The sequence below is a fragment of the Acomys russatus genome, chromosome 20 (genome assembly GCF_903995435.1).
Source record: "Acomys russatus chromosome 20, mAcoRus1.1, whole genome shotgun sequence".
Classification (NCBI taxonomy): domain Eukaryota; kingdom Metazoa; phylum Chordata; class Mammalia; order Rodentia; family Muridae; genus Acomys; species Acomys russatus.
Window position 1 is genome coordinate 26174136 of NC_067156.1, and position 24239 is coordinate 26198374.

General features: G+C 49.2%; 2 protein-coding genes across 2 annotated transcripts in view; both read left to right on the top strand.

Moving 5' to 3' along the window:
- Positions 1-24239, top strand: part of LOC127204129 (protocadherin gamma-A12-like) — a 76266-nt gene that overhangs the window by 46549 nt on the left and 5478 nt on the right. Inside the window, 2 exon segments of the mRNA XM_051163036.1 lie at positions 14277-14335; positions 22557-22645. Of these exon segments, the coding sequence (XP_051018993.1) occupies positions 14277-14335; positions 22557-22645 (148 nt within the window).
- Positions 3864-7429, top strand: LOC127204130 (protocadherin gamma-C4). Its single transcript, XM_051163037.1, has one exon. The coding sequence runs from the start codon at positions 4790-4792 to the stop codon at positions 7412-7414; it is 2625 nt and encodes an 874-aa protein (XP_051018994.1). The 5' UTR covers positions 3864-4789; the 3' UTR covers positions 7415-7429.

Below are 24239 nucleotides of genomic sequence, written 5' to 3' on the forward strand. Positions count from 1 at the left end.
CTTCAGTCACCTAAAGAGACAATCTTCCTAAACCACTAGCAGCTAGGCAGCTCTTTTCCACTGTGTTTGTCTGTCTGTCCATCCATCGTCTATCTGTCCATCCATCCATCTGTCTGTCTGCCTGCCTGTCTTAAGTAGACCAGACAGCACTGCTCCTCTTATCTCTGCCTCCCGTGCCTAGCTTATTCTTTGAAATTAGAACTGAGCAATAGGAACTGGATCTTTGAGGCAGCTCAAATATATTTCAAAATTAAACCATGGCAATAGCTCCATCAATTTGGTTTAGGTGGATATACAAAAAGCCATTGATAAAGCCTAGATGTAAATGGGTTTAAGAAATGACTCAGTTGTTGAGAACTTACTGCTTTTGCAGAAGACTCGGGTTTGGCTTCCATTCCCAGCACACACACCAGGCAGCTGACAGCTTTCCATAACTATAGCTACAAGGAGTCTGAAGCCTTCTGACACCTAAAACAAAACAAAACTTAAAAACCTAGTGGCAGAAACAGGCATGGTGGCACACATCTTCAATCCCATCACTTGGAAGGCAGATGAGGTGCCTCTCTACAAGTTCAGAACAAGCCTAGAGGACCAACATGAGTTCCAGAGGAGCCAAGACTACATAGCAAAACCCTGTCTCAAACAAACAAAAGACAACCTAGAAGTGGGAGAAGTGCACACCTGGCATAAACGATCAAATCAAGGCTATGTAAAACAAGGGCTTTGTGATGCTCCAGTTCTAGTAAACAGACTGTGTTTGTTTTAGTGCGAACTTGCAGTACCCTATAGGACTACATATGCTGGTTTTTCCTGTCTGAACTTCAGATCCCTCATCAAGACATAAACACAGGGGGCTGGAGAGATGGCTCAGTGGTTAAGAGCACCACCTGCTCTTCCACAGGTCCTGAGTTCAATTCCCAGCATGGTGGCTCATAACCATCTGTAATGTGATATGGTGCCCTCTTCTGGCTTGCAGGAGTACATGCAAGCAGAGCACTGTATATACTTTATAATAAATAAATAAATCTTTTTTTTTAAAAAGACATAAATACAATACCTACTTTGTAAATTGTTAAGCAGTATTTATTGAGGTAATACGTAATATGGATATTCATGGTGCATTAGTATCCCCATGTGCCAGACTCTGTAAAGGATGAAAAGACTCTCTCCTCTTGTGGTACACAGGATACCAGAGGAGATAGACATAAAAAAAGAAAAAAAAAAAGAGGGGGAAAAAAGGATGATGGATTGGGATGTGGTTGTATGCATCTTTAATTGTAGTGGTTGTTGGGAGACAGATCTCTGAATTTAAGGCAATCAGGGCTACATAGTAAAACCCTGTCTTAGTTAGAGTTACTGTTGCTGTAAAATGGGGAGGAAATGGTTTGTTACACTTAGCTCCATCATCATCATCATCAAAAGCAGTGAGGGCAGGAACTCAAGCAGGGCAGGAGGCGGCAGGAGTTGATGCAGAGGCCATGGAGGGATGCTGCCTACTGTCTTGCTCCCTGTGGATTAATCAGCTGCTCTCCTATAAAACCCAGACCCAGCAGCCCAGGGGTGGCCCCACTCACAATGGCTGGGCCCTCCCTCATCAATCACTAATTAAGAAAATGCCCTACAGGCTTGCCTACAGCCTGATCATAGGTAGGCATTTTCTCAGTTGAGGATCCCTCCTTTCAGACGACTCTAGATTGTGTTAGATTGACATAAAACTAGCCAGCACAAACCCTGTCTAAAAGAAGAAAAGGAGTAAGGTCAATGATGTAGCGCTTTACATTCTACAAGAAAAAGTGGAGGCAAAGGAGGAGAAATGCATAAATTAGTCTAGGCAAGACTAGAGGCTTTTTTATAGAGGTGGTGGTGATGCCTTGAGTGAAAAACTAAAGGTTGAATTGTCAGACAGGAAAAGGGGCCAAGAAGGGACTTTGTAGGAAATTCCATGCAGAAGGATAAAAGTAATTCATTACTGCTGAACCTTGAAGTGTGTGTGTCCCTATGGACAATGGTCTTAGGTCCTGAATGACCTGTGGGGTCATGCCAGAGAATGGTGGTGGTGGTTGTTTTATTTTCTAATCCCATATAAAATAATCATTGCAGAATGACTGATTCTTCAAGGCTGACCTCTAATGAGGACACACATACACACACACACGCACACACACCACTCACACCACTCACATATACCACTCATACATATCACACACACACACACACACACACACCACACATACAAACACAGCCCCCACACACACCACACACACATGCATACACATCACACACACACAGATATACACCCCACACATGCATGCACACACATACACCACACACAAACACACCACCCTCACACATACACCCCCCATGTGCACATATACCACACATACGTACACACACACTACACAGGCACATATATACCACAAACACACTCCCCGTATGCACTCACACACACCATACATGCACCCACATACCACACACAACACACACATACACATGCCACCAGTACTTTTCTTGTTTTGGAGAATTTTGGCAGCCATAGAGAAAAGAATGGGAGACACTATGGTTAGAAACAGAGACCAGTTACCAGCTATAGCAATATTTGAGGACATTGGTAGATGTTGGAATCAGCACAAAGGCAGTGCCGGTGCAGATGGGGGAGGGGGAATGACTGCATAAAGTCTTCAGGCTTGTTGGTTGACATAGGAAACAAGGAACAGGAACAAGCCGGGCAGAAGAAGATTCACTGAGGTGGTGGATTGGGACAGCAACACCTTGGTAGAGCAGGTTGATTTCCTCACTCACCGCGCCCACCGGAGGTGGCACAGCAGCTTTGTTGCTGTTTGGTTTTTATTTTGGGTATGAGGAGCTTGTTTTGTTTTTACGTAAGAACACAGAATTGCCAGACCTCTCCCTAAGAGGTTTTAATGTTGGATGCTGGCCACAGCATAGTCAAGAAGACCCTGGGGGAGGGGCTGGAGAGATGGCTCAGCGGCACTGGCTGCTCTTCAGAGGGTCTGGGTTCAATTCCCAGCACCCACATGACAATTCACAGCTGTCTGTGACTCCAGTTCCAGGGAGTTCCAGTTCCAACACCCTCATACAGACATACATGCAGGCAAGATACATTAAATTAAAAATAATTTTTAAAAAAAGAAGAAGAAGAACCAGAGCAGGGACTGACTCTGACGTGAACTCTGGTGCCCCCTACTTGACCACGTCCCCTTGGTGGGGAGACCTGGTGACACTCAGAGGAAGAGTAAGCAAGCTACCAGGAAGAGACCTGATAGGCTGTGATCATATGGTGGGGGAGGAGGTCCCCTTCTGTCACAGACCTAGGGGAGGGGAATAGGATGAAAGAGGGAGGGAGGAGGAAACTGGAAGATAACAAGTGAGGGGATAACAATTGAGATGTAATCTGAATAAATTACTTAAATAAATTTTAAAAAGAAGAAGAACCAGGAGATAAGAACACTTTATCTACTGCTGGTTTTGGTAGCTATTGATAACCTAGGCAAGGATTTGGATGAGTTAACATATCTCATACTTAGATCTGTCCGAGTTTTTCTTTCTCTGGTGTGCTTACTGTCAGAGTACAGCTTTCAGGTACCCGTGGTGTAAAACTGTACTACTGTTCCTGCGCTTGTGCAAGATAGCAGGCAGGCTGCTGAGAGGTCTGAATGAGGGTGGGGGTGGGGCGAGCTTAAGCCGCCAGCTTCAAGAGGTCCCCTGGGGCTAAGTGAAAGGCTTGTTCTTTTGAAATGGCCTCTGTTGGTAATTAACAACATATCAGGAATACTGTGGTGTCAGATAAAGAGGATTTGTAGGCGCAATGTTGGTGGCAGCTGATCCCTAGCATTCCCGTTCAATCTGTGAGCATTAGCGTTCTGCCAGGTGATGCGATCTAGTCCCAAACAAGTCCCAGAGTCTCACAGTGTTGGAACGACTCCCAATTCTGGTTCCCATTTCCATACTGTCCTTGAGATCAATGAATGGTAGGGTGGCTTCCTGTTGTAGCAAATGTCTGAATAAGAGGTTTGGTTTCGGCTCTGCCTTCTGTTACAATACAAAGCGTGTGCTGTATAAATTTAATTGACTTCATTAATGTGTAAGCTTTGTCTGCAAAGAGGTAATCTGGGGAGGAGCAGAATTTTGAGAATATGCAGTGCTTCGTATAGGCTGTTGCTTTAATAAGCCTGAGACGGGAGCTACTCATTTAGAATATTGGTTGATGACAACACTGCCTTGAACAAAGTGACCAGCCTCAAATGGCCACTAGCTTTCCGAGGCTGCAGGTTGCTAGGGCTCAGGAGGTAGCTGTTTTCCCCGCGAAAAGGGGCGGGGTGAATTGATGTGTTGCTGGGGGCGGGATACATATATGTTTTCTGCCTCTCCATTATAATGACGATCCACGGACATAACCGCGAGTTGAGCAGGAGGCAGGTAGAAAGAAACGTTAGTATTTATTATATTGGGGGTTTGTTTTTTGGGGTGTGTGTGTTTCCTCCCAATGCTGCGACGCATTAACCCTGCTGCTATTGGGACATTCTCTGCTCAGCCTATTGGCTGAGACCAGGAGTTGCTGCCTGCCAATCGGGTGGAGAAAGGCAGACAAATCTACCCCGCCACCAGAAAGAAAAAAAAAAAAAAAAAAAAACGGCGCGTAACCCTTGCTGCGCCGGCGGAGCCGCGCCAGACCTGGCGCGGGGAAGGGAGATAGGTGTCTCCAGCTGCTGTGGCTATTAGGGGCGGGTCAGCGTCTTTGGCTTCTCCGGAGCAAGTAGAGAATTAGCGGATGGCAGCGATGCCCAGCAAGGTGAGAAGCTGGGTAGAAATTTGGTGGGGGGCTACCCTTTTGTTCCTCTTTTGCCACCTGGGTTACGTTTACGGGCAGATCCGCTACCCGGTCCCAGAGGAGTCACAGGAAGGGACTTTTGTAGGGAATGTCGCCCAAGATTTTCTGCTGGATACAGAGAGTCTATCAGCTCGCAGGCTGCAGGTCGCTGGAGAGGTGAACCAAAGACACTTCCGCGTGGATTTGGACAGCGGAGCCTTGCTCATCAAAAATCCAATCGATCGAGAGGCACTGTGTGGGCTCAGTGCCAGCTGCATCGTGCCCCTGGAGTTTGTAACCGAAGGGCCTTTGGAAATGTACCGAGCGGAGGTTGAGATCGTAGACGTGAATGATCACGCCCCCCGATTTCCGCGGCAGCAGTTGGACTTGGAAATCGGGGAAGCAGCTCCGCCAGGACAGCGTTTCCCCTTGGAAAAGGCTCAGGATGCAGATGTAGGGAGCAATTCCATTAGCAGCTACAGACTAAGCTCCAATGAGCACTTTGCCCTGGATGTCAAGAAGCGCAGCGACGGCAGCCTGGTCCCAGAGCTGCTGCTGGAGAAGCCGTTGGATCGTGAGAAGCAATCCGACTACCGCCTGGTGCTGACTGCCGTGGATGGAGGGAACCCCCCTAGGTCTGGCACCGCAGAGCTCCGGGTGTCCGTGCTGGATGTAAACGACAACGCCCCAGCCTTCCAGCAAGCCAGTTACAGGATCAGCGTGTTGGAGAGCGCTCCGGCGGGCATGGTACTCATCCAGCTCAATGCCTCTGACCCAGACCTGGGACCTAGTGGTAACATCACCTTTTCTTTCAGTGGGCACACCCCTGATCGTGTGAGGAACCTCTTTAGCCTCCATCCTACTACTGGAAAGCTTACCCTTCAGGGGCCTCTAGACTTTGAGAGTGAGAACTATTATGAATTCGATGTGAGGGCACGTGATGGGGGCTCCCCAGCAATGGAGCAACATTGCAGCCTTAGGGTGGATCTCCTGGATGTAAATGACAATGCCCCCCACATCACAGTGACCTCGGAGCTCGGAACTCTACCAGAGAGTGCAGAGCCTGGCACTGTGGTGGCGCTCATCAGTGTGCAGGACCCTGACTCGGGGTCAAATGGAGACGTGAGCCTTCGTATTCCTGACCGCTTGCCATTTGCCCTCAAGTCTGCCTTCAGGAACCAGTTCTCCCTGGTAACGGCTGGACCCTTGGACCGAGAGGCTCGATCCAGTTATGACATCATGGTCACTGCTTCTGATGCTGGGAACCCTCCCCTGAGTACCCACAGGACTATTTTCCTCAATATTTCAGATGTGAATGATAACCCACCCTCGTTCTTCCAGAGGTCACATGAGGTGTTTGTTCCTGAGAACAATCGCCCAGGGGACCTGCTTTGCTCCCTTGCAGCCTCTGACCCAGACTCTGGCTTAAACGCGCTCATCTCATACTCTCTCTTAGAGCCCAGAAATCGAGATGCGTCAGCTTCTTCCTTCATCTCTCTGAACCCCCAGACAGGAGCTGTCCATGCCACTAGATCATTTGACTATGAACAAACGCAGACACTGCAGTTTGAGGTGCAGGCCCGGGACAGAGGCAGCCCACCACTCAGCAGCACGGTCACAGTGCGCCTGTTTGTGCTGGACCTCAATGACAATGCCCCCGCTGTGCTACGCCCTAGGGCTAGGCCCGGTTCCTTATGTCCCCAAGCATTGCCTCCATCAGTAGGCGCTGGTCACCTAGTCACAAAGGTGACAGCTGTGGACTTAGATTCAGGTTACAACGCTTGGGTTTCTTATCAGCTCCTGGAGGCCCCAGATCCCAGCCTGTTTGCAGTCTCCCGGTATGCTGGGGAAGTACGGACGGCTGTTCCCATCCCAGCTGACCTCCCACCTCAGAAGTTGGTCATTGTGGTAAAGGACAGTGGTAGCCCTCCACTCTCTACCTCTGTCACTCTACTAGTGTCCTTAGAGGAGGACACTCACCCAGTGGTGCCTGATCTCCGAGAATCTTCAGCTCCCAGGGAGGGAGAATCCCGCCTAACCCTCTACTTGGCTGTGTCCTTAGTGGCAATCTGCTTTGTCTCCTTTGGTTCTTTTGTGGCACTGCTCTCTAAGTGCCTTCGTGGGGCTGCCTGTGGAGTAACATGCTTTCCTGCTGGCACCTGTGCCTGTCTCAGCAGGTCTCGGAGAAGGGAGGGGCTTCCTCCTTCCAATGGGATTCTCCGAATCCAGCTAGGGTCAGAAGATCCTATCAAGTTTGTTGATGTAGGAGGCCACTCTCACGGCTGTACACCGTTGGCTTCTGCGCCCACTCGGAGTGATAGCTTCATGATGGTGAAGTCACCCAGTGCACCTATGGCAGGGGAGCCTGTGCGCCCAAGCTGTCCGCCCTCTGATCTTCTCTATGGGCTAGAGGTGAGACCTTTGCAGGCTCAGCCAGTGCTTGAGGGCCATTGTGATTCAGGCACATGGCTGGGCCAAGTGCCAGAGAGTTCTGACCTCTCTGTAAGAGCCCATAATGATGGCACCTTTTTTGTGAGTAGTAACTATGTAGTAAATGTTGTGTTCTACAGGTGTTTTTTGAATTGACGACTGATTAGAACTTGGGGGGGGGGTGGAATGATGCCTGTAGATTAGAATTTGGGGATGATTAATGCCCATATTTGAGAGTAAGAAATAAAAGCAACTGGTTATCCAGAACCAAACTGCTGTGGAAGGGTGCCGATGGAATGCTAGGAGCATTGATGGAAGCTATCTTGCACAAGTGTGGGTTGGGCTAGGACATCACCTGAACCCAGGAGCTCTTCCTTTGTTCTTTTTGAATGAGGGGGTGGTGCTCTGGAGAATGTTAGCTCTGGATTACCATCTCAGACTGGTTTGGTGGTAGACTAGAAATCTTTGCCCCATGTTATCTGGTGTTCTCTAGCCCAGTGTGAAGGGAACTATTTGTTTGGGGGGGAGGAAGGAGGGAAGCGGAGTCAAAAAAAGGCGGGGAATCAAAGGAGCAGAGAGGTGCAGAGATCTTTCTTTGGGATTCCTGATATTCCCCCACTGGGAGTTGGTGAACTAGATGCAATAAGCTGGGAACAGAGGTGCAAGAGGGTTACCTCTTGGGGGAAGCAGTAGATGGTCATTTAGTGTTGGAAAATTGATTCACAGTTAAAGGATTCAGAGACAGACACTCTCGGACTCTTTAGGTAGAGTTTTTAATTCAATAAAACTATGAAGCCTAGAGGCCATTCTGGCCTCTGGTCATCCTCCAGGGCAGCCTAGATCAACCCAAGAAATGTTTCCTTTCCCATAAGCTGTGACAAAGCTTTACTAGTATTGAGTAGGCTCTGGAAGGTGGGGGATGGGAAGGAAAACACCACGTGGCCTTTGCATCTCCACAAGGACACATTTTTGTTGGTTCAATCAAAATAGTGGGAGCTTCTAAAGTCATACAGGGAGTTGGTGGGACAGAACACTGAGGAGTCTCGTACCATTTTAATCTTCCCCACTGAGCACTGAGCCATCAAACTTCACGGCCAATGAGGATGAATCAACCTGCAGCATGCATGAGGTAGGAGGCTTCTGTGACACAGATTTTCCAGCGACTGTTCCCAAGGTTTCCAGGACCGAGGAGACTTCATAATTGGTTGAAAGCAGACAGACTTTTTGGCCAATCAAACTCAGAGCCGAGGTGGGGGGATCTGCTCTTCCTGCGTGCCTCTCCTCCTCCAGCTCCCTAGCTCCACTTACATTTAACTCCCCTCCCCCGCCCACCCCCGCCAGTTGGTGACTAAGAAAGGCTGCAGGCAGGCAAACCTCAGAGCAGTTTTTTTTAAAGAGGCTGGAAGGAGACATAAGAGACTTCAGCTCCTGCATTCCAAGCCCTGGGTTTTTACCTTGGAGACAGGACAGCACAGTTACTCTCCAAGAAGGGACTTCTGGGTCATGGGGCCTGTGGCATCCCCACAGCTCGCTGGGAAATGGCAAGTTCTGTATGTGTTGTCCTTGTGCTGCTGTGGCTGGGTGTCTGGGCAGCTTCGCTATTCAGTGGTGGAGGAATCTGAGCCGGGGACTTTGGTGGGGAACGTTGCTCAAGATCTGGGCTTAAAAGTGACAGATCTGTTGAGCCGCAGGCTGCGATTAGGCTCTGAGGAGAATGGGCGCTATTTTTCCCTGAGCTTGTTGACTGGTGCTTTGGCAGTGAATCTAAAGATTGACCGAGAGAGCCTGTGTGGAGCCAGCACCAGCTGCCTGCTGCCTGTACAGGTGGTAACTGAACACCCCCTGGAGCTCATCCGTGTAGAGGTAGAGATCCTGGATCTCAACGACAACTCTCCCAGCTTTGCCACTCCTGAGCGAGAGATGCGCATCTCGGAATCAGCCGCACCTGGAGCCAGATTCCCACTGGACAGTGCCCAGGATCCGGATGTGGGTACCAATACTGTGAGCTACTATACTCTAAGTCCCAACAGTCACTTCTCTCTGAATGTGAAGACCCTAAAAGATGGGAAGCTGTTCCCAGAGCTGGTGCTAGAGCAGCAGCTAGACCGTGAGGTCCAGGGGAGACATCAGCTGGTGCTCACTGCTGTGGATGGGGGAACCCCAGCCCGCTCAGGGACCAGCCTTATCTCTGTCACTGTGCTGGACATCAATGACAATGCCCCAGCCTTCCAGTCCTCGGTTCTACGTGTGGGACTCCCAGAGAACACACCCCCGGGGACACTGCTGCTCCGTCTCAATGCCACTGACCCAGACGAGGGCACCAATGGCCAACTAGACTACTCTTTTGGAGACCATACATCTGAGGCAGTGAGGAATCTTTTTGGGCTGGATCCCAGCAGTGGAGCGATCCATGTGTTGGGTCCAGTAGATTTTGAGGAGTCGAATTTCTATGAAATTCATGCAAGAGCCCGAGACCAGGGACAGCCAGCCATGGAGGGCCACTGTGTGATTCAAGTGGATGTAGGGGATGTGAATGACAATCCCCCTGAGGTGCTACTGGCATCATTGGTCAACCCTGTCCTAGAGAGCACACCAGTGGGCACAGTAGTGGGGTTGTTTAATGTGCGGGACCGAGACTCAGGTAGAAATGGTGAGGTGAACTTGGATATATCTCCAGACTTGCCATTTCAAATCAAGCCTTCTGAGAACCACTACTCACTGCTCACCAGCCAGCTTTTGGACAGAGAGGCCACATCCCATTACGTCATCGACCTACTGGCCAGTGATGCTGGATCACCTCCCCTACACACACATCTCACCATCAGGCTGAACATTTCAGATGTTAATGACAACGCACCCCATTTCACCCAACAGCTGTACACTGCTTATATCCCAGAAAACAGGCCTCCGGGTTCTCTCCTCTGCACCGTGGCTGCCTCAGACCCAGACTCAGGGGATAATGCCCGCCTTGCCTACTCTATTGTAGGAAGTCAAATTCAGGGGGCCCCAGCCTCCTCTTTTGTGTATGTCAACCCTGAGGATGGACGTGTCTTTGCCCAGAGGACTTTCGACTACGAATTACTACAGATGCTGCAAATTGTGGTGGGGGTCCGAGATTCCGGCTCTCCCCCACTGCATGCTAACACATCTCTCCATTTGTTTGTCCTTGATGAGAACGATAATGCCCCAGCTGTGTTGCACCCACGACCTGGCAGGGAGCTCTCAGCCCCTCAACGTCTCCCTCGCTCTGCTCCTCCTGGTTCTTTGGTCACCAAGGTGACAGCTGTGGATGCTGATGCTGGTCACAATGCATGGCTCTCTTACTCTTTGTTACCACAGTCCACCACCCCTGGGCTGTTCCTTGTGTCTACGCACACTGGTGAGGTGCGCACAGCCCGGGCCTTACTGGAGGATGATTCTGAGACCCAACAGGTGGTGGTCCTGGTGAGGGACAATGGCGACCCTTCACTCTCCTCCACAGCAACAGTACTGCTGGTCCTGGAGGATGAGGATGCAGAGGAAATGCCCAAATCCAATGACTTTCTCTTACACCCTCCTGAGCGGTCAGATCTAACCCTTTACCTTATTGTCGCCCTAGCAGCTGTCAGTCTCTTATCCTTAGTGACCTTCACTTTCATGTCAGCTAAGTGTCTGAGGAGGCATGAAGATGGGGGCCGGGGTGGGGGCCAGTGCTGCGGGGGCCAGGACTCGCCCTCCAGGGAGTTCTATACGCAATCCAGCCCCAACCTGCAGGTGAGCTCAGACGGCACACTAAAGTACATGGAGGTGACCCTGCGGCCCACAGACTCTCAGAGCCATTGCTACAGGACGTGCTTTTCTCCAGCCTCCGATGGCAGTGACTTCACTTTCCTCAGGCCCCTCAGCGTTCAGCAGCCCTCAGCCCTGGCGCTGGAGTCCGAGGCCTTACGGTCCCGCTCTAGTACGCTTCGGGAGCAGAGCCAGGTGAGGGCTGGGCACTGCAGCGTTGGGACTCCACAATCCCCCCCAACCCCCACCGCGATCCACATAAGGGGCTTGGATCTTGCACTCTCTCTCTTTGTACGGAGCTGGCTCCTCTGCTGGGTGCATTTGAAAGTGGATAATCAGAGTTGTGGAGGCAGAGATGGGGTTCTGAGCACCTAGGGGTGGTGGTGTTTATGGGCCAGGGGACGTGGGTTCAACTGCCATCTCACATAGAGAAAGGCTGGCGCTCCGCACAGCTGCTGGTGAATTCTCAGTGATCTGGCAGATGCTGGGGGGTCCTGCTGTGGACGGCTCCACAGACCCATGCTGCAACCCAGCGCCTGCTCCAATGCAGATCTGTCACTCTTGAGGCTCCCTCCTCCAGGTCTCCCCACTCTCACAACCCGTGACTTCGCCACTCCCTCCAACTCTACTTACTTCAGCTACAGCCAACCACTGTTGCTTGGCTAAGGCTGGCTAGAGTCCTGGGTGATGGTAGTACCCACACACCATTCCTCCCCCATTCACCCCTGGACTGCCCCCGGAAGGCGCTCCTGGTGAGATTCCCAGGTTGCACCTGCCCAGGGCAAAGAAAGAACTCAGGAGTTTCTCCCCAGCATTTCTGTAACTCTCCTTGCCATCCTAAGCTGAGGTGGGTTTCCAGAAAGTCAGGAGTGACGCCGGCCTTCTAGCTCTAGGCTCCAGATGGCAGGACAGGCCGGAACCTGCTAGCCCCAGTCTGGCTGGGCCTGGGGCACTGTACCGAGTCCTTCACTCTCAGCGCCTGTGCCCCTCTTATAAGGCAGGGCTTTGGATGGACAGTGAGCAGGCCTAGGACTGCAGGCCTGGAACCTGGTGTCAGCAGCGACCCTTTCCTCCCTGGGGAAGTGTGAGCCTTGGAGAACCCATACTCTGGGGGCTCAAAACTAGGCTTTGGCTCCGTCGTCCTTGTCCTTAAATGTGCTCAGAGATCTAGGGTCAAGATTTGGGAAAGATGATCAGAGTACCTGAGACTTGGCACATTGCCCCTCCTCTGACAGATGGGAAAACCACAGCTTCTGCCCAGATGCCAGAGGTAGCCCTCATATACAGGGAACCTGAAATGGTAAAAACAAACAAACAAACAAAGAAGTCTCTTCTCCACAAACTCAGAATCTTTAGTGCAAAGTACACATCCTCCACCCTGCCTCTGCTGTGTGGGGTTTATATTCTGAAACTTCTCCAGGTACTTTTGATAGCTGGTTGAAAAGATCTATACTACACACTGCCTTAAAGAGTCAGCAGCACTCAGCAGAGGCAGGCAGATCTCTGAGTTCAAGGCAAGCCTGGTTTACGAAGTGAGTTCCAGGACAGCTTGGACCACACAGAGACCCTGTCTTAAGAACAACAAACAAAAAACCCCCCAAACAAACAAAAGATAAAATAGAAAGAACCAACCAAACCAAAAACAACCAGGAAATGTCACCTGCCCCTCCTATCACTGTCCCCGGATTTATATTAGCCTACTAGTAGCTGCTTTCACAAAGGTTAAACAACTTGCTCAAGTTCAGAATACATGATGATAAAAAGAGTCTAACGCAGGCCTGTTTAACCTCAGTGTGTGCTTTGAATAGCTTGGCACTTGAAACTTGTAAAGCGGAACAAGAGACGCTTGGCATCTGATGGGATTAGACAGGATGGAGGTCTTTTCTCATTAGGACCTCACATACGGAAGAAACTCTTTGGGGCTTGCCTTTCTCTGTGGCACCCACTGAACAAACTTGTTCCTGCTCTTCTCATATGGGTGTAGAGTTGCTTCACGCCATCCTTTCATCCTCATGTCTGGTCTACAGTCAAAGGGTTCGGTGGCTAAGGATCTGCACCTTTCTCCATGGCAGCAAAGGGTTCAGTGGCTAAGGGTCTGGACCTTTCTCCGTGGCAGCAAAAGGTACAGTGGCTAAGGGTCTGGACCTTTCTCTGTGGCAGCAAAGGGTACAGTGGCTAAGGGTCTGCACCTTTCTCCATGGCAGCCTCCGAATGCTGCTCATGGCACCTGATGCACCAGCAATCTTAGGTTTCTGGGTCCCACTCCCATCTCTGTCACTTATGAACCTCAGTGTGAGTCACTGGAAAGTCCTGGGTCTCCCTTCTCCCCAGTGTAATCTGAGATGCTCACACTTGCATCTCCTGGGAGCCTGTGTGAGAATTAATTACCAGCACATCCCAGAAACTGGTGAAGTCATGACGGTGGTAGGAGAACGTGTGGCCAGGATACCACATCTCCTGGAAGGACCTGCAGGGCTTAGAAATTAAGTAATGGCTGGCAAAGCCCTGCACATTGAGTTGGGTGGGAGAGGGCTACAGCTGGAGACTCTGTTGACTCTGCTTGGAGACTGGAGACTGTGGTCCCTCTGGACTCTATCCCACCCAGCCATTTTCTCTGCTTTGCACAGAGCCCGCCTTGTTCTCACTCCTTAGTCACAGGCCATTGTGTGGCATGAAGTTCTGGGGGTGAGAGGCATCCCGGGCCTTGGATGCCCTATAAAGGCCCAGGCTGGCATGACTCCTAAATTAATAATGTATTTAGCTGTGGGAAGAGGTCTCTGAGAGCGAGGGCCTGGAGGAGGTATCCCTCTGAATGTGTCACTGTACGACTTGGCATGAAAAGGGTTACCCAGAGCAGCAGCCATCTTTCTGCAGCCTGCTTTGTTCCCAGCCAAGGAGCTGAGCGGTTCTATTCTGGGGCTGGTGGGGTTTTATCTAAAAGCCTCTTTGACAGCTCACTTTCCTGCACCCTTTCTCAGTTCCGCAGAAGACACTTTGGGTCCTTGAATTTTGGCTCGGAGGTTCTGAGCTTGGGACAGGAAAAAAGAAAAAGGAATCTGGGCTTGTGTTCACTGTGATCAGATGAAGTATTTTATTAGTCTCTGGGATGGTTCTCCCCACCCCCACCTTTGGAGACGCGTATACCATCCCCCTCTGCCTTCCTTTCCCACTCCCCTCCCCATTCCCAGGGGCTCTTTAACATCTCACTGCTGTTGGTTACTCAGCCACTTTCCCTCTGTTTTCTCCACAGCAAGCCCCGCCCAACACCGACTGGCGTTTCTCTCAAGCCCAGAGACCCGGCACAAGCGGGTAGGTGACTGATTCCCCAGCCCACCCTCTTCTCTGCGGCATTTTCTCGGTGATGACGTAGATGAGGGGAGGGCTCGGCATTTTCTACAAATGGCTTTTTCCCTCATTTCATGGTTTCAAGGAGGCTTTTGTCTCCTGGGGGCTGTTATATTGGTCCCAAGAAGAAGAAGAGCTGCCTACTTCGCCTATATTGGAAGCAAGATTCACCCACTCATCGTCTTCCTTCTTACAGCCACACGCGCATTTTCCTATCTCCTGAAATTTCCTGTCTCTGTGGGACCCAAGGATAGACAGGGGCGGCGGTGGGGTGAGGAGGGCTTTTGTACTTATCCGTTGTTTACATTTCTGGAGCTGGGCTCTAGCTGAGACTTGAGTAGAGGAAGTGGGGCAGGAGAAAAGCCTGCTGTATCCAGTCAGAACCTTCCCCCGAACCATGGAGAAAAATGGAGGAGAGAGAGAGAGAGAGAGAGAGAGAGAGAGAGAGAGAGAGAGAGAGAGAGAGAGACAGAGAGAGAGACAGAGAGAAAGAGAGAGAGGAGAGAGAGAGAGGGCGAGAGAGAGAGAGAGATATAGAGAGATAGAGAGAGAGAGAGAGAGAGAGAAACCGCATAGCTGGAGACGGCACTGCTTATAAAATGATACGTTCTCATGGCAACATGAGAAATAGAAAGTTGCCCTAAGGAGAACCGAGGCAGGTCTCCCTCTCTCTGCTTCTCCAAGCTGCCTTCTGACCCCACACGTGTCCTGCTCTGTCTACCTGCTGGATTCCGTCTCTGCCTTCTCTTTCTCCTGCCTGAGCCCCCCTCCCCCCCTTTCTCATCTCTGCATCCTCCCCAAAGTCTGTTTTATTTGTAGTCTCTTTTTCCTTTCTTCATCCCTTACCCCTGTGTCACCTTTCCCAGGTCTGCACCTGCCCTGTCCTGTCCCTGCCATGGCATGATGCTCAAGAAAAGTGGAAAGAATGAAGAAATTTGATTTTTCCTAGTGCCAGATTGTTCTTCCTTTCTCTCTCTCTGTCCCTTGTCCTCTTTTGTCTCCCAGTCCAGTCATTTCCTGTGTCACTGTGGTTTTCTGTCCCTCCTCCTCCTCCTCTTCTTCCTCCTTCTCTCTCTCTCTCTCCTTCCTCTCTCCCTCTCTTTCTCTCTCTCCCTCCCTCCCCCCCCCCCCACACACTATCCCAGTCTCTCATTTCTTGGCACTTGTAGGCAAGCCAGCACCCAGGAGCCGCCTCCTCCTGCCCCTCACACTTGGAGCCTTTGATTGCTGCTCTCTCACCCTCCCATCCTGACTGCCCCAGCTGTTCATTTCAATCGAGGATAAATTCCTGCTGAGACAGGAACCCCCTATGGGGGTAGAGGGGGGCGGATGGACTTCAACAGAAAGACCTTCAGTTGGTCTGAGGGGCGTGGGATGGGATCTGGGCCAGCCTGCTAGGCAGAAGCTAGGATTTAGGAAGAGTCTGTCAGACCACAGGGGTGGGGGTGGGGGAGCAAGGCTTGGGCTTGCTCCCTTTCTATGTTTGCCCAAGATGCTAAGATGGTGAGTTTTGAGCTTCTATTCTGCTTTCTCCTCACCAGCCAAGCCCCTAGCTACAAGAATCCAGAAGCCTTGAGAACAGGCAAATTCCAGCGCCTAGGCATGAGCAGGCTTTTCTACAGCATCAGGAATGCAAAGCACTTCCTAGAGGGCCCCTAAAAGGCAGCCAGAAAAGGCTGGGGCTGATGTTGTCCCTGATTTGACCCCAGCTGTTTCTTTTTTCCTCTCTGGCCTTGCCAGCCTTCTGTAGGTTGTTCTTGTACTCATTCATTGTTTTTTTATTTTTTTTAAATGAGTATCTTCTGTGAGCCAGGCACTGTGCTAATAGCATGTTTGTAAGGATGAACAAGCAGACATCACCCCAAACTCTGAAGTTTTCAGGCCAGCAGAAGGGGAAAAAAGACAACAAATCACACTAAAAACAAGAACAACAAACAAGCAAAAAGAGCAACAAAACAAAACTAGTTAGAAATCATAGTTCTATGAAGAAGAGGGCGAGTGCAATAGGGAATGTTTCCAGGAAGGTGACGTTTGAGTCGCAGCAGCTTTGAGACATCTGGGCAACTGTGTTCCTTCTCCCCTGGCCAGCCAAGACCCTGGCCCTGAAGCAACAATTGTTGTGAGTCTTGGAAGCCCCAACAGTTGTTTCTCATGTACCCCTCTGGAGCATCTTTCCCATGCTGCAGGCCCCTTCTCATTGGTGAGGGGCTTTGGTGGCTTGGAGTCCATCTCAGAGCCCTCTTGGGGAGATGAAAAAGGCTCCTTTCCATAGCTCGCTTGCTGTGGTTGACTCAGCCCCAAGTGACCAAGATGAAGCAAGAACGCACCAGGGTGTGATCCCAAGGTGCCAGCTTCTCTCCTTCATTCACTTAGCCATCGGTGAGGACCTTCTGCCGTCCATGCATCATGGGATAGATAGAAGCAGTCCCCAATCTCAAGGAGTTGGCAGTGTCTTGGGTGTTGTGAAGAGCGGCATTCGTGGGGATCAGGCCTAGTCAAAGAGCAGAAGATAAGAGAAGGCAACAAGCTGGGTGAAATCAGAAGACAAGGAAGAACATTCCAGATGGGGGAAGAACCTATCAAAGGCCCTGTGGTGAGGCTTCTCGAGATGAAGAGAAGGGCAGAGAGTTTTCTCTTGGCTGCCGTTTTGATAAGCAAACTGGAGAGAGAGGATGAAGAAAGGCAATTTCTGGTACTCCCTCGGTGGTGGTACCTGGTTGCAACCCACCACTGCTTCTTTGCCCACTATCTGGCCCAATGTCTGACAGCCCAGCCGGCTGGCACTTCAGGCCTAGAGCACGGCCAGTGTTGAAGTCTTCAGTAACCCAGGGTGAAGTTCCAGGCAACAGCAGGTCACCCAGACAAAAAAATGAAAGCCGCTCCAGAGTCCTCACTGTGTGTCTCTCCTTCCCACATCTTCTCGGTCATCCTTCTGATTCCAGCAGCTGTTGTGCCAAGCCTGGAGCCCAGTGAGCTGTTTCTCTCTCAGGCTGTAACCTGGGCTCTGGCCTGCTCTGCAGCTGTTCCTGGAGTCACTGGCGCCACCTTGTTCTTCTTTGTGGTGCCACACTATATTCTTCCACAACCTGAGCATCCTTTTCTTCCTCTCTCTCTCTCTCTCTCTCTCTCTCTCTCTCTCTCTCTCTCTCTCTCTCTCTCTCTCCTCCCCTGTCTCAGACTGGTCAGTTAAAAACAAAAAACAAAAAACAAATAACAGCCTTTTCCCCCTGCTCATAAAATAGAGAAAACTCAGGCTCTCAGGTTTACAGTGCTTGCTGCACTCTTCCACAGGCCAGAATTCAGTTCCCAGCACATACACACACAGCGCACACAGCTCATTGTGTTCCTCAAGCAGGATAGATAGAGAAAGAAAAAAAAAGAGGAAAACTCCTCCATAATCTAGGAAGAACTACTAACACTTTAATGTAGAAAAAAAAATACATATATGAAAATAGTATGCTCAACCTCTTAGGTCCTGCCATTCAGCCCTAACTTGCTGTCCTGTCTTATGCCACTGAGAAACCCATCCTTGTGCCCCTTAGATTATTTCATCGCAAATCCCAAACATTAATTTCATCTGAGATTTCCCTGTCTGTCCTTTTACTGGGTGTGGTAATGAATGTCTTTAATCCCAGTACTCTGGAAACCGAGGCTGGCAAGTATTTGTAGGATTGAGGCCAGCTTGGTCTTCAGAGCAAGTTCCAGGATAGCCGGGGCTCCAAAGAAACCCTGTCTGGGGAAAAAAAAATTTTAAATATGCATTTTTCATTTGGTTCAATGCATCCTAAGTCTCTTGATCCTCTTTCGTATAAACATTCCTTTTCTTTCCCAACATTTTTATCTTTTGGTTGCAATTTATTCATTGAGTCATTAACATGCTCATTATGTGTCTTTCTAAGCATTTTTATTTCTATAACTAAACAGCATGAATAAGCTTTTTTTTTTAAGTATGGCAAATTTGTTCATATGTTACTAGTTTTTTTTTTTTAAATAGAAATTGAGGTCATCTTTCTAGTATTATTGTAGCCTATTTTTTCTTCTTTTATAACATGCCTTATGAATTCCCCCATGTCAATAAAAACTCTTCAAAAGTCATTAAAGTGTTACATAATGCACCTCATGTACCTCATATAGATATAAATGTACATATATATATGTATATTTTTAAAGGTGCTAATAGATTCTTGCTTTGCTAACCAAATACACTTGCATTCACATCTTAACACAATTAAGTACAGGTATTGTCGGTGGGGCTTTCCCAGGTTTCTTACTTTTTCTGAGCATACCACAGGGAATATTTTGTTGCAGCTTATAGGACACTCTTCTTCCCCAACACACACACACACACACACACACACACACACACACACACACACACACACACATAGCCAGAATACGTGTGTGCTTGGAAAATGGCCTCTTAACCACAGTCCATCTCCTTCGTGCTCACTTCTGTTTTCAAAGTTTGGAAGAGACCCCTGGATCTGCTGCTGGGGTGCCAGGCCACCTTGTTGAAACCAAGGGCCTCTGTGTGAGATCATCATGGGGCTTCGGGGGTCATATCAGGCCAGGCGGGAGTTGCAGTTCTGCCACCTAACTAGCTGTGTGTGGCTTTGAGAAGGCCTCCAAGCCCTGCCCTTATCTGCTGGAAGTCATGGGTAACAGAACCCTGTCTGCAGGGTGCTTCTGGGTATGAAATAGATAATGAACACGCAGGGCCGAGTGGGTCCAGGGCGCAGACTCCTCCCACTGTCATTTCTTGCCCAGCTTCAGAAAGCTGGCAGCCTGCCCAGCTGCTTGGCCTCTCGCCTTTGAGCATCTTCTTGACAGTCCATCCCTCACGGCTACAGATTACCCTTGCGTTCGCCTTTATTCCCTCTATAGCACCACCCACTGCCAGGGCACCCTCCTGATCTGAGTTGTCTCTGCCTGTGTTTTCCCATCCCTTCATCCTTTCATCAGACCCAGGAGCTCAGTCACACTAGCCTGAGGTCCCTGGGTTTTCATGAAACCACTCTGCATTCCTGTCCCCTCAAGGGACCCTCACACCCTCCATCCTTGTCCAGGGCCAAGAGTGAGTTTCACAGTTAAATCTCACCGTGGCAACTTCCCTTCTAAGCACCTCTGGAGCTCTCTAGAACTCTGAGGGAGGAGGAAGCCAAAACATGTAGAGTTCACTTTGGTTCCCTAATCAACGCATGCTCCCACTAAGTTCCTGAAGACATAGCCCTCCCCAGCCTTGAGTTCTGCCTTCCACACTCTGTCTCCTAGGTGACTTGTTTTTGTTTTATATTTTTGAGACAGGTTTCTCTGGGTAGCCCTGGCTGTCCTGGAACTTGCTCTGTGGACCAGGCTGGCCTTGAACTCAAGAGATCCACTTGCCTGTGCTTCCCCAGTGTTAGGATTAAAGGCATGCGCCACCGCCACTGCGACCCCACCACTACCCCCCCAACTCCACCCCCAGCTTAGTGACTTGCTTTTACTTCTCAGATTTTTAATCTTAAAATGTCTAAAATGCCCGGCGTGGTGGCACATGCCATTAATCCCAGCACTCGGGAGGCAGAGGCAGGCGGACCTCTGTGAGTTGGAGGCCAGCCTGGTCTACAAAGCGAGTCCAGGACACCCAAGGCTACACAAAGAAATCCTGTCTCGAAAACAAACAAACAAAAATGTCTCAAAGATCCCAAAGTTGCAAGAATAGTATGCTGAAGTACACATATTGGATGTTTTGTTAAAAAATTAACCTAGGTTCACTGTTCACCTGTGCACTCATGTGCGCGCGCACACACACACACACACACACACACACACACACACACACACACACACACACACACACACAGGTCTTTCCTGTGGGACCCATGTGAAAGAACAGAGAAACAACATCAGAACATTTGATACAATGTTTACCTTTTAGAACTCCTATAAAATCACAAAAGAACCATATTTGAGGAACTTAACATTAATATAATAATACACAGTCCACTAGCAAACCTTCCCAAATGCTTGCAGTATGTCCTTTTAATCTGTCCTTTTAATTTTAATCTTAATTTTTAAATTAAATCTAGAATTTGATCATGGAACATGAATTGCATTTGGTTGCCCTGTCTCTTCCGTCTGCTTTAATCAGAACAGCTTCCTTGCCTTTTTTTCCTTTTTTTTTTTTTTTTAATTTTTAAAAATTTTTATTAAATAGATATTTTTAAAGCATCCAAACCAATAGTCTTTTAAATGCTCATAGTCTGGGTTTGTTGATTCTTTTGGCTAAACTTAACATAATTCAATGGTCTTGGTAGGCCCACTCCATTGTGGTGTTTTGGACTTCCCCCTGACTGCATCAGGAAGCACTTAATGGCAGTTTGTCTGTTACCAGCATTTGACATCTGTTTGTCCTGTTATCAGAATTGCTGTTTATTCACTTGGTAAAAGTTGTATCCCTGTACTTCTTCATTATGACTGTTTTCATTTTTGTTTAATTATCTCCTTTGAGAGACAAACTCTCTCTGTGTAGCCCAGGCTGGCCTCTAACTTTGGAGCTCAGCTGATTGCCCCACCTTGGCCTCCACAATGCTGGGACTACAGATGTCAATCACAGTGTCCATCCTTACAAAGCTGTATTTATTTATCTTCTACTGGGCTAAGACATAGAACCCCAAGCTTCTTTCATGCTAGGCAGTCACTGTATCACCAAGCCAGTCCTTGATTTTTTTTGAGACTGGGTCTTTCTATATAACCCAGGCTGGCCTTAAACTCATAATCTTCTTCCCTCAGCCTCCAGACTGCTAGGATTATACACACACACACACACACACACACACACATTACTTGCTTGAGGCAAGTTTATCTCTATGTAGCTCAGACTGATCTGAAATTCTCAAATACCCTCCTGCCTCAGCCCCTGCCCCCATACTCCAGTGCTGGTGTTACAGGTATGCACCACCAGTCCCAACCAGCTACTGTTTTTTGGAGGAATTTCTCTGTGCCAGACTGTGCCAGTGTGGGGCAGGATGTGTTGTGGGGCAAGATATGTGTGGGGTTTCTTCCCTCACCCCTGCAAATTAGAGACATTTGATCCTTGAAAACCCAGATGATGGCTAGGTATGGTTGTATACACCTGTAACCCCAGCACTCACAAAGCTGAGACAGGAGAACTGCTGTGAGTTCAAAGCTCACATGGGTTATATGAGCTGTAAGCCAGTCTGGCTGACAGAGTGAGACAGTCACAAAAACAAAACATAAAAAAACAGAGACAGGGAGGAAGGAAGAAGGCACATGGAAATTGTCACCATGGGAAAGGTCCACGTGAGCACAATCAATTGCAATTTCTTGGCACTCTGAATATATTTAAAAATCACGAGTCACTTCATGTTTTCAGCACATGGTGCTTCAAAGTGACCCAATGAAGCCCAGGTGCTCAGACTTCCTACTGAGTGCTTCAGTGGGAGGCAGGCACACACACATACACACACACACACACACACATGGACACACACACACGGACAGACACACACACACACACACACACACACACACACACACACACACACACACGGGTCCCCACACCACAGGGGTCAGTGAAATGAAGGAGCAGATGGGACAGCGCCCTGCCCAGCCCAGCCCTGGTGAATTTTAAAATCCCCTGGGACACATTTTATGTACACATTCTGGGGATCAGCAAGAGAGAGCTGAACAGGAGGATCCTGGGAAACTGATGGTAGCCTGTTTGGGAGTGGGGAGGATGGACGGTTTGGTGTGACTGTAGACTCCATAGCTCAGGATAACACTGAGCAGAGATCTGAGTTTGGGGAACTGCTGTTTGGTTACTTGGGGGGACCTCCTGAGGTCCAGGATAATTTCTCTCTTGTTCCTGGCCCTTCCTCTAGTTATAGGACATTCCCTCAAATTGCCTTCTTTCACTGTCCTTGGAGGACGCCCTGGTGTCTCAGGCTGGGACAGTAGATCACACCCTATCGTGAAGGATGGAGGGATGGCGTTTATTTAAGGCACCCGAGACTGCATAAAGCTGCCTGGCCTGGGGAATGGACTTATTGGGGTCTGGCTTATGAAGGGCTATATAAACTCCTACTCCACTCAGAAGCAGGGCTTAGGCATGGGGAGGAGATAAGGGTGGGGATTTGGGAACCCTGGAAGATGAGTGGGACTCACCGTGTCACTGTCTCCCCAGATCGCAAAATGGTGATGAAACCGGCACCTGGCCCAACAACCAGTTTGATACAGAGATGCTGCAAGCCATGATCTTGGCCTCTGCCAGTGGTAAGTGGTTCCCATGGGTGTATTAGGGTGGGAGACTGAGGGAGGGGTGTGGCCAGCATAGCTATGGGTGGGGTATAAGTCGGTGTGGCTTCTCAGGATGACCAGGTGACCATCTGTGACACAGCTCATTGTTGAAGGATAACAAAGGGGTTGAGAGACCCTAAAATGCCCTGAGCAAAGTGAGCAAGTGGTCTAGCCATGAGCTGAGTATGGAGGCAAGACGCATCTGTAATCCCAGCATTCCATAGGCCAAGGCGGGAGGATTTCCATTGAGTCTGAGATCAGTCTGGGTTATAAAGCAAGACCCTGTCTCAACACCAAACAAATCCGACTCCAGAAAGGGCCAGAACAGGTCGCATCATAGCTCTGTCACATACTGACCTTGTGACATGGAGCAGTTTGTTGTTTAAACTTCAGCTTCCTCAGCCAGGAAAATAACCAGGTTATATAGTGAGGACTGAAGGAGAGGCACAGAGTGTGGTACTGGGTGTGGATGTTCCCAAAAGATTATAACAAAGCCATTCTTTTCTGCTCCCCTGGCCTCCAGGCCAGGACTGTAGTTTTCCCACAGGGCTAAGCATCAATTCAGCCAGTGGCTGTACATGAAGAGTCCCAGTGTGCTTTTCGGGCCAACCAGAATCAGTTCACTAGCACTTAAGAACACAGGCCTTGGAAGCAGGCCAATCTGGGTTCAAATCCTGCTGTTCCCACTTAGGGATGAGGCATTAGGTAAACTATTAGGCCCCTCTGGGCCTCACTTTCACCTGTGAAATATTTATACATTTCATTGTACTGTTTGAGGGTCAGATATAAAGGTTCTTAGCATAGGCTTGGCAGAGAGTGATTATAGCAACAGTGCTATAATTGATTAATCATTATCTTTATTGATCTGTAGGGATAAAATGAGAAAACGGAAGCATTTTTTCTTTCTTTTGAGACAGGGGCTTATGTAGATAGTCTGGTTTCACCTTCATATGCATTTGAGGATGACCTTGAACCTCTGATCCCCCTGCCTCTATCTCCTGAATGCTGAAATTATAACTGTGTAATACTATTCCTGGTTTAAAAGATGCTGGGGATCAACGCTCTGCCCACCATCCCAGGGCTTCATGCATGGTACGGGCACATCCCAGCATCAGAATCTAACTGCTATTACACATATGAAGGAGCCACAGGGAGACCCATTACTTGCTATTCTAATCCAAGCAATCAAATTAAAGTGGAATAAATTATAAGAAAAAGAAACTAACACCTGTTGATATGGACTAGCATCTGGCCCAGGAAAGCAGAGTCAGTGGGAAGCTTGCAGAAGATTAATGCTGGGAAGGAGGGGGGGGAGAGATGGGGGGAGAGATGGGGGGGATGCTGGGGGTGGGGGGTGGGGTGGGGAATGGGCACTGGTGGGTTGAAAGCCAGGAGAAGCATCCTTATCATCAAGATGTATGCTAACTAAACCTTTAGGGCTTTGTTGTGACTAATCCTCTCTGATCATCTATGCTTGGGGGAGGAGGGATGTGAAATGCCACTGACGGGGACCCTCCCATTAGCCAGCACAGCTGCGGTTCTAACTCAGCTTTGCTCGCAGGGCCATGCG

What these genes read in the sequence shown, in the direction of transcription:
- LOC127204130 (XM_051163037.1), top strand. Translation starts at nt 4,790, where the DNA reads ATGGCAGCGATGCCCAGCAAGGTGAGAAGCTGGGTAGAAATTTGGTGG.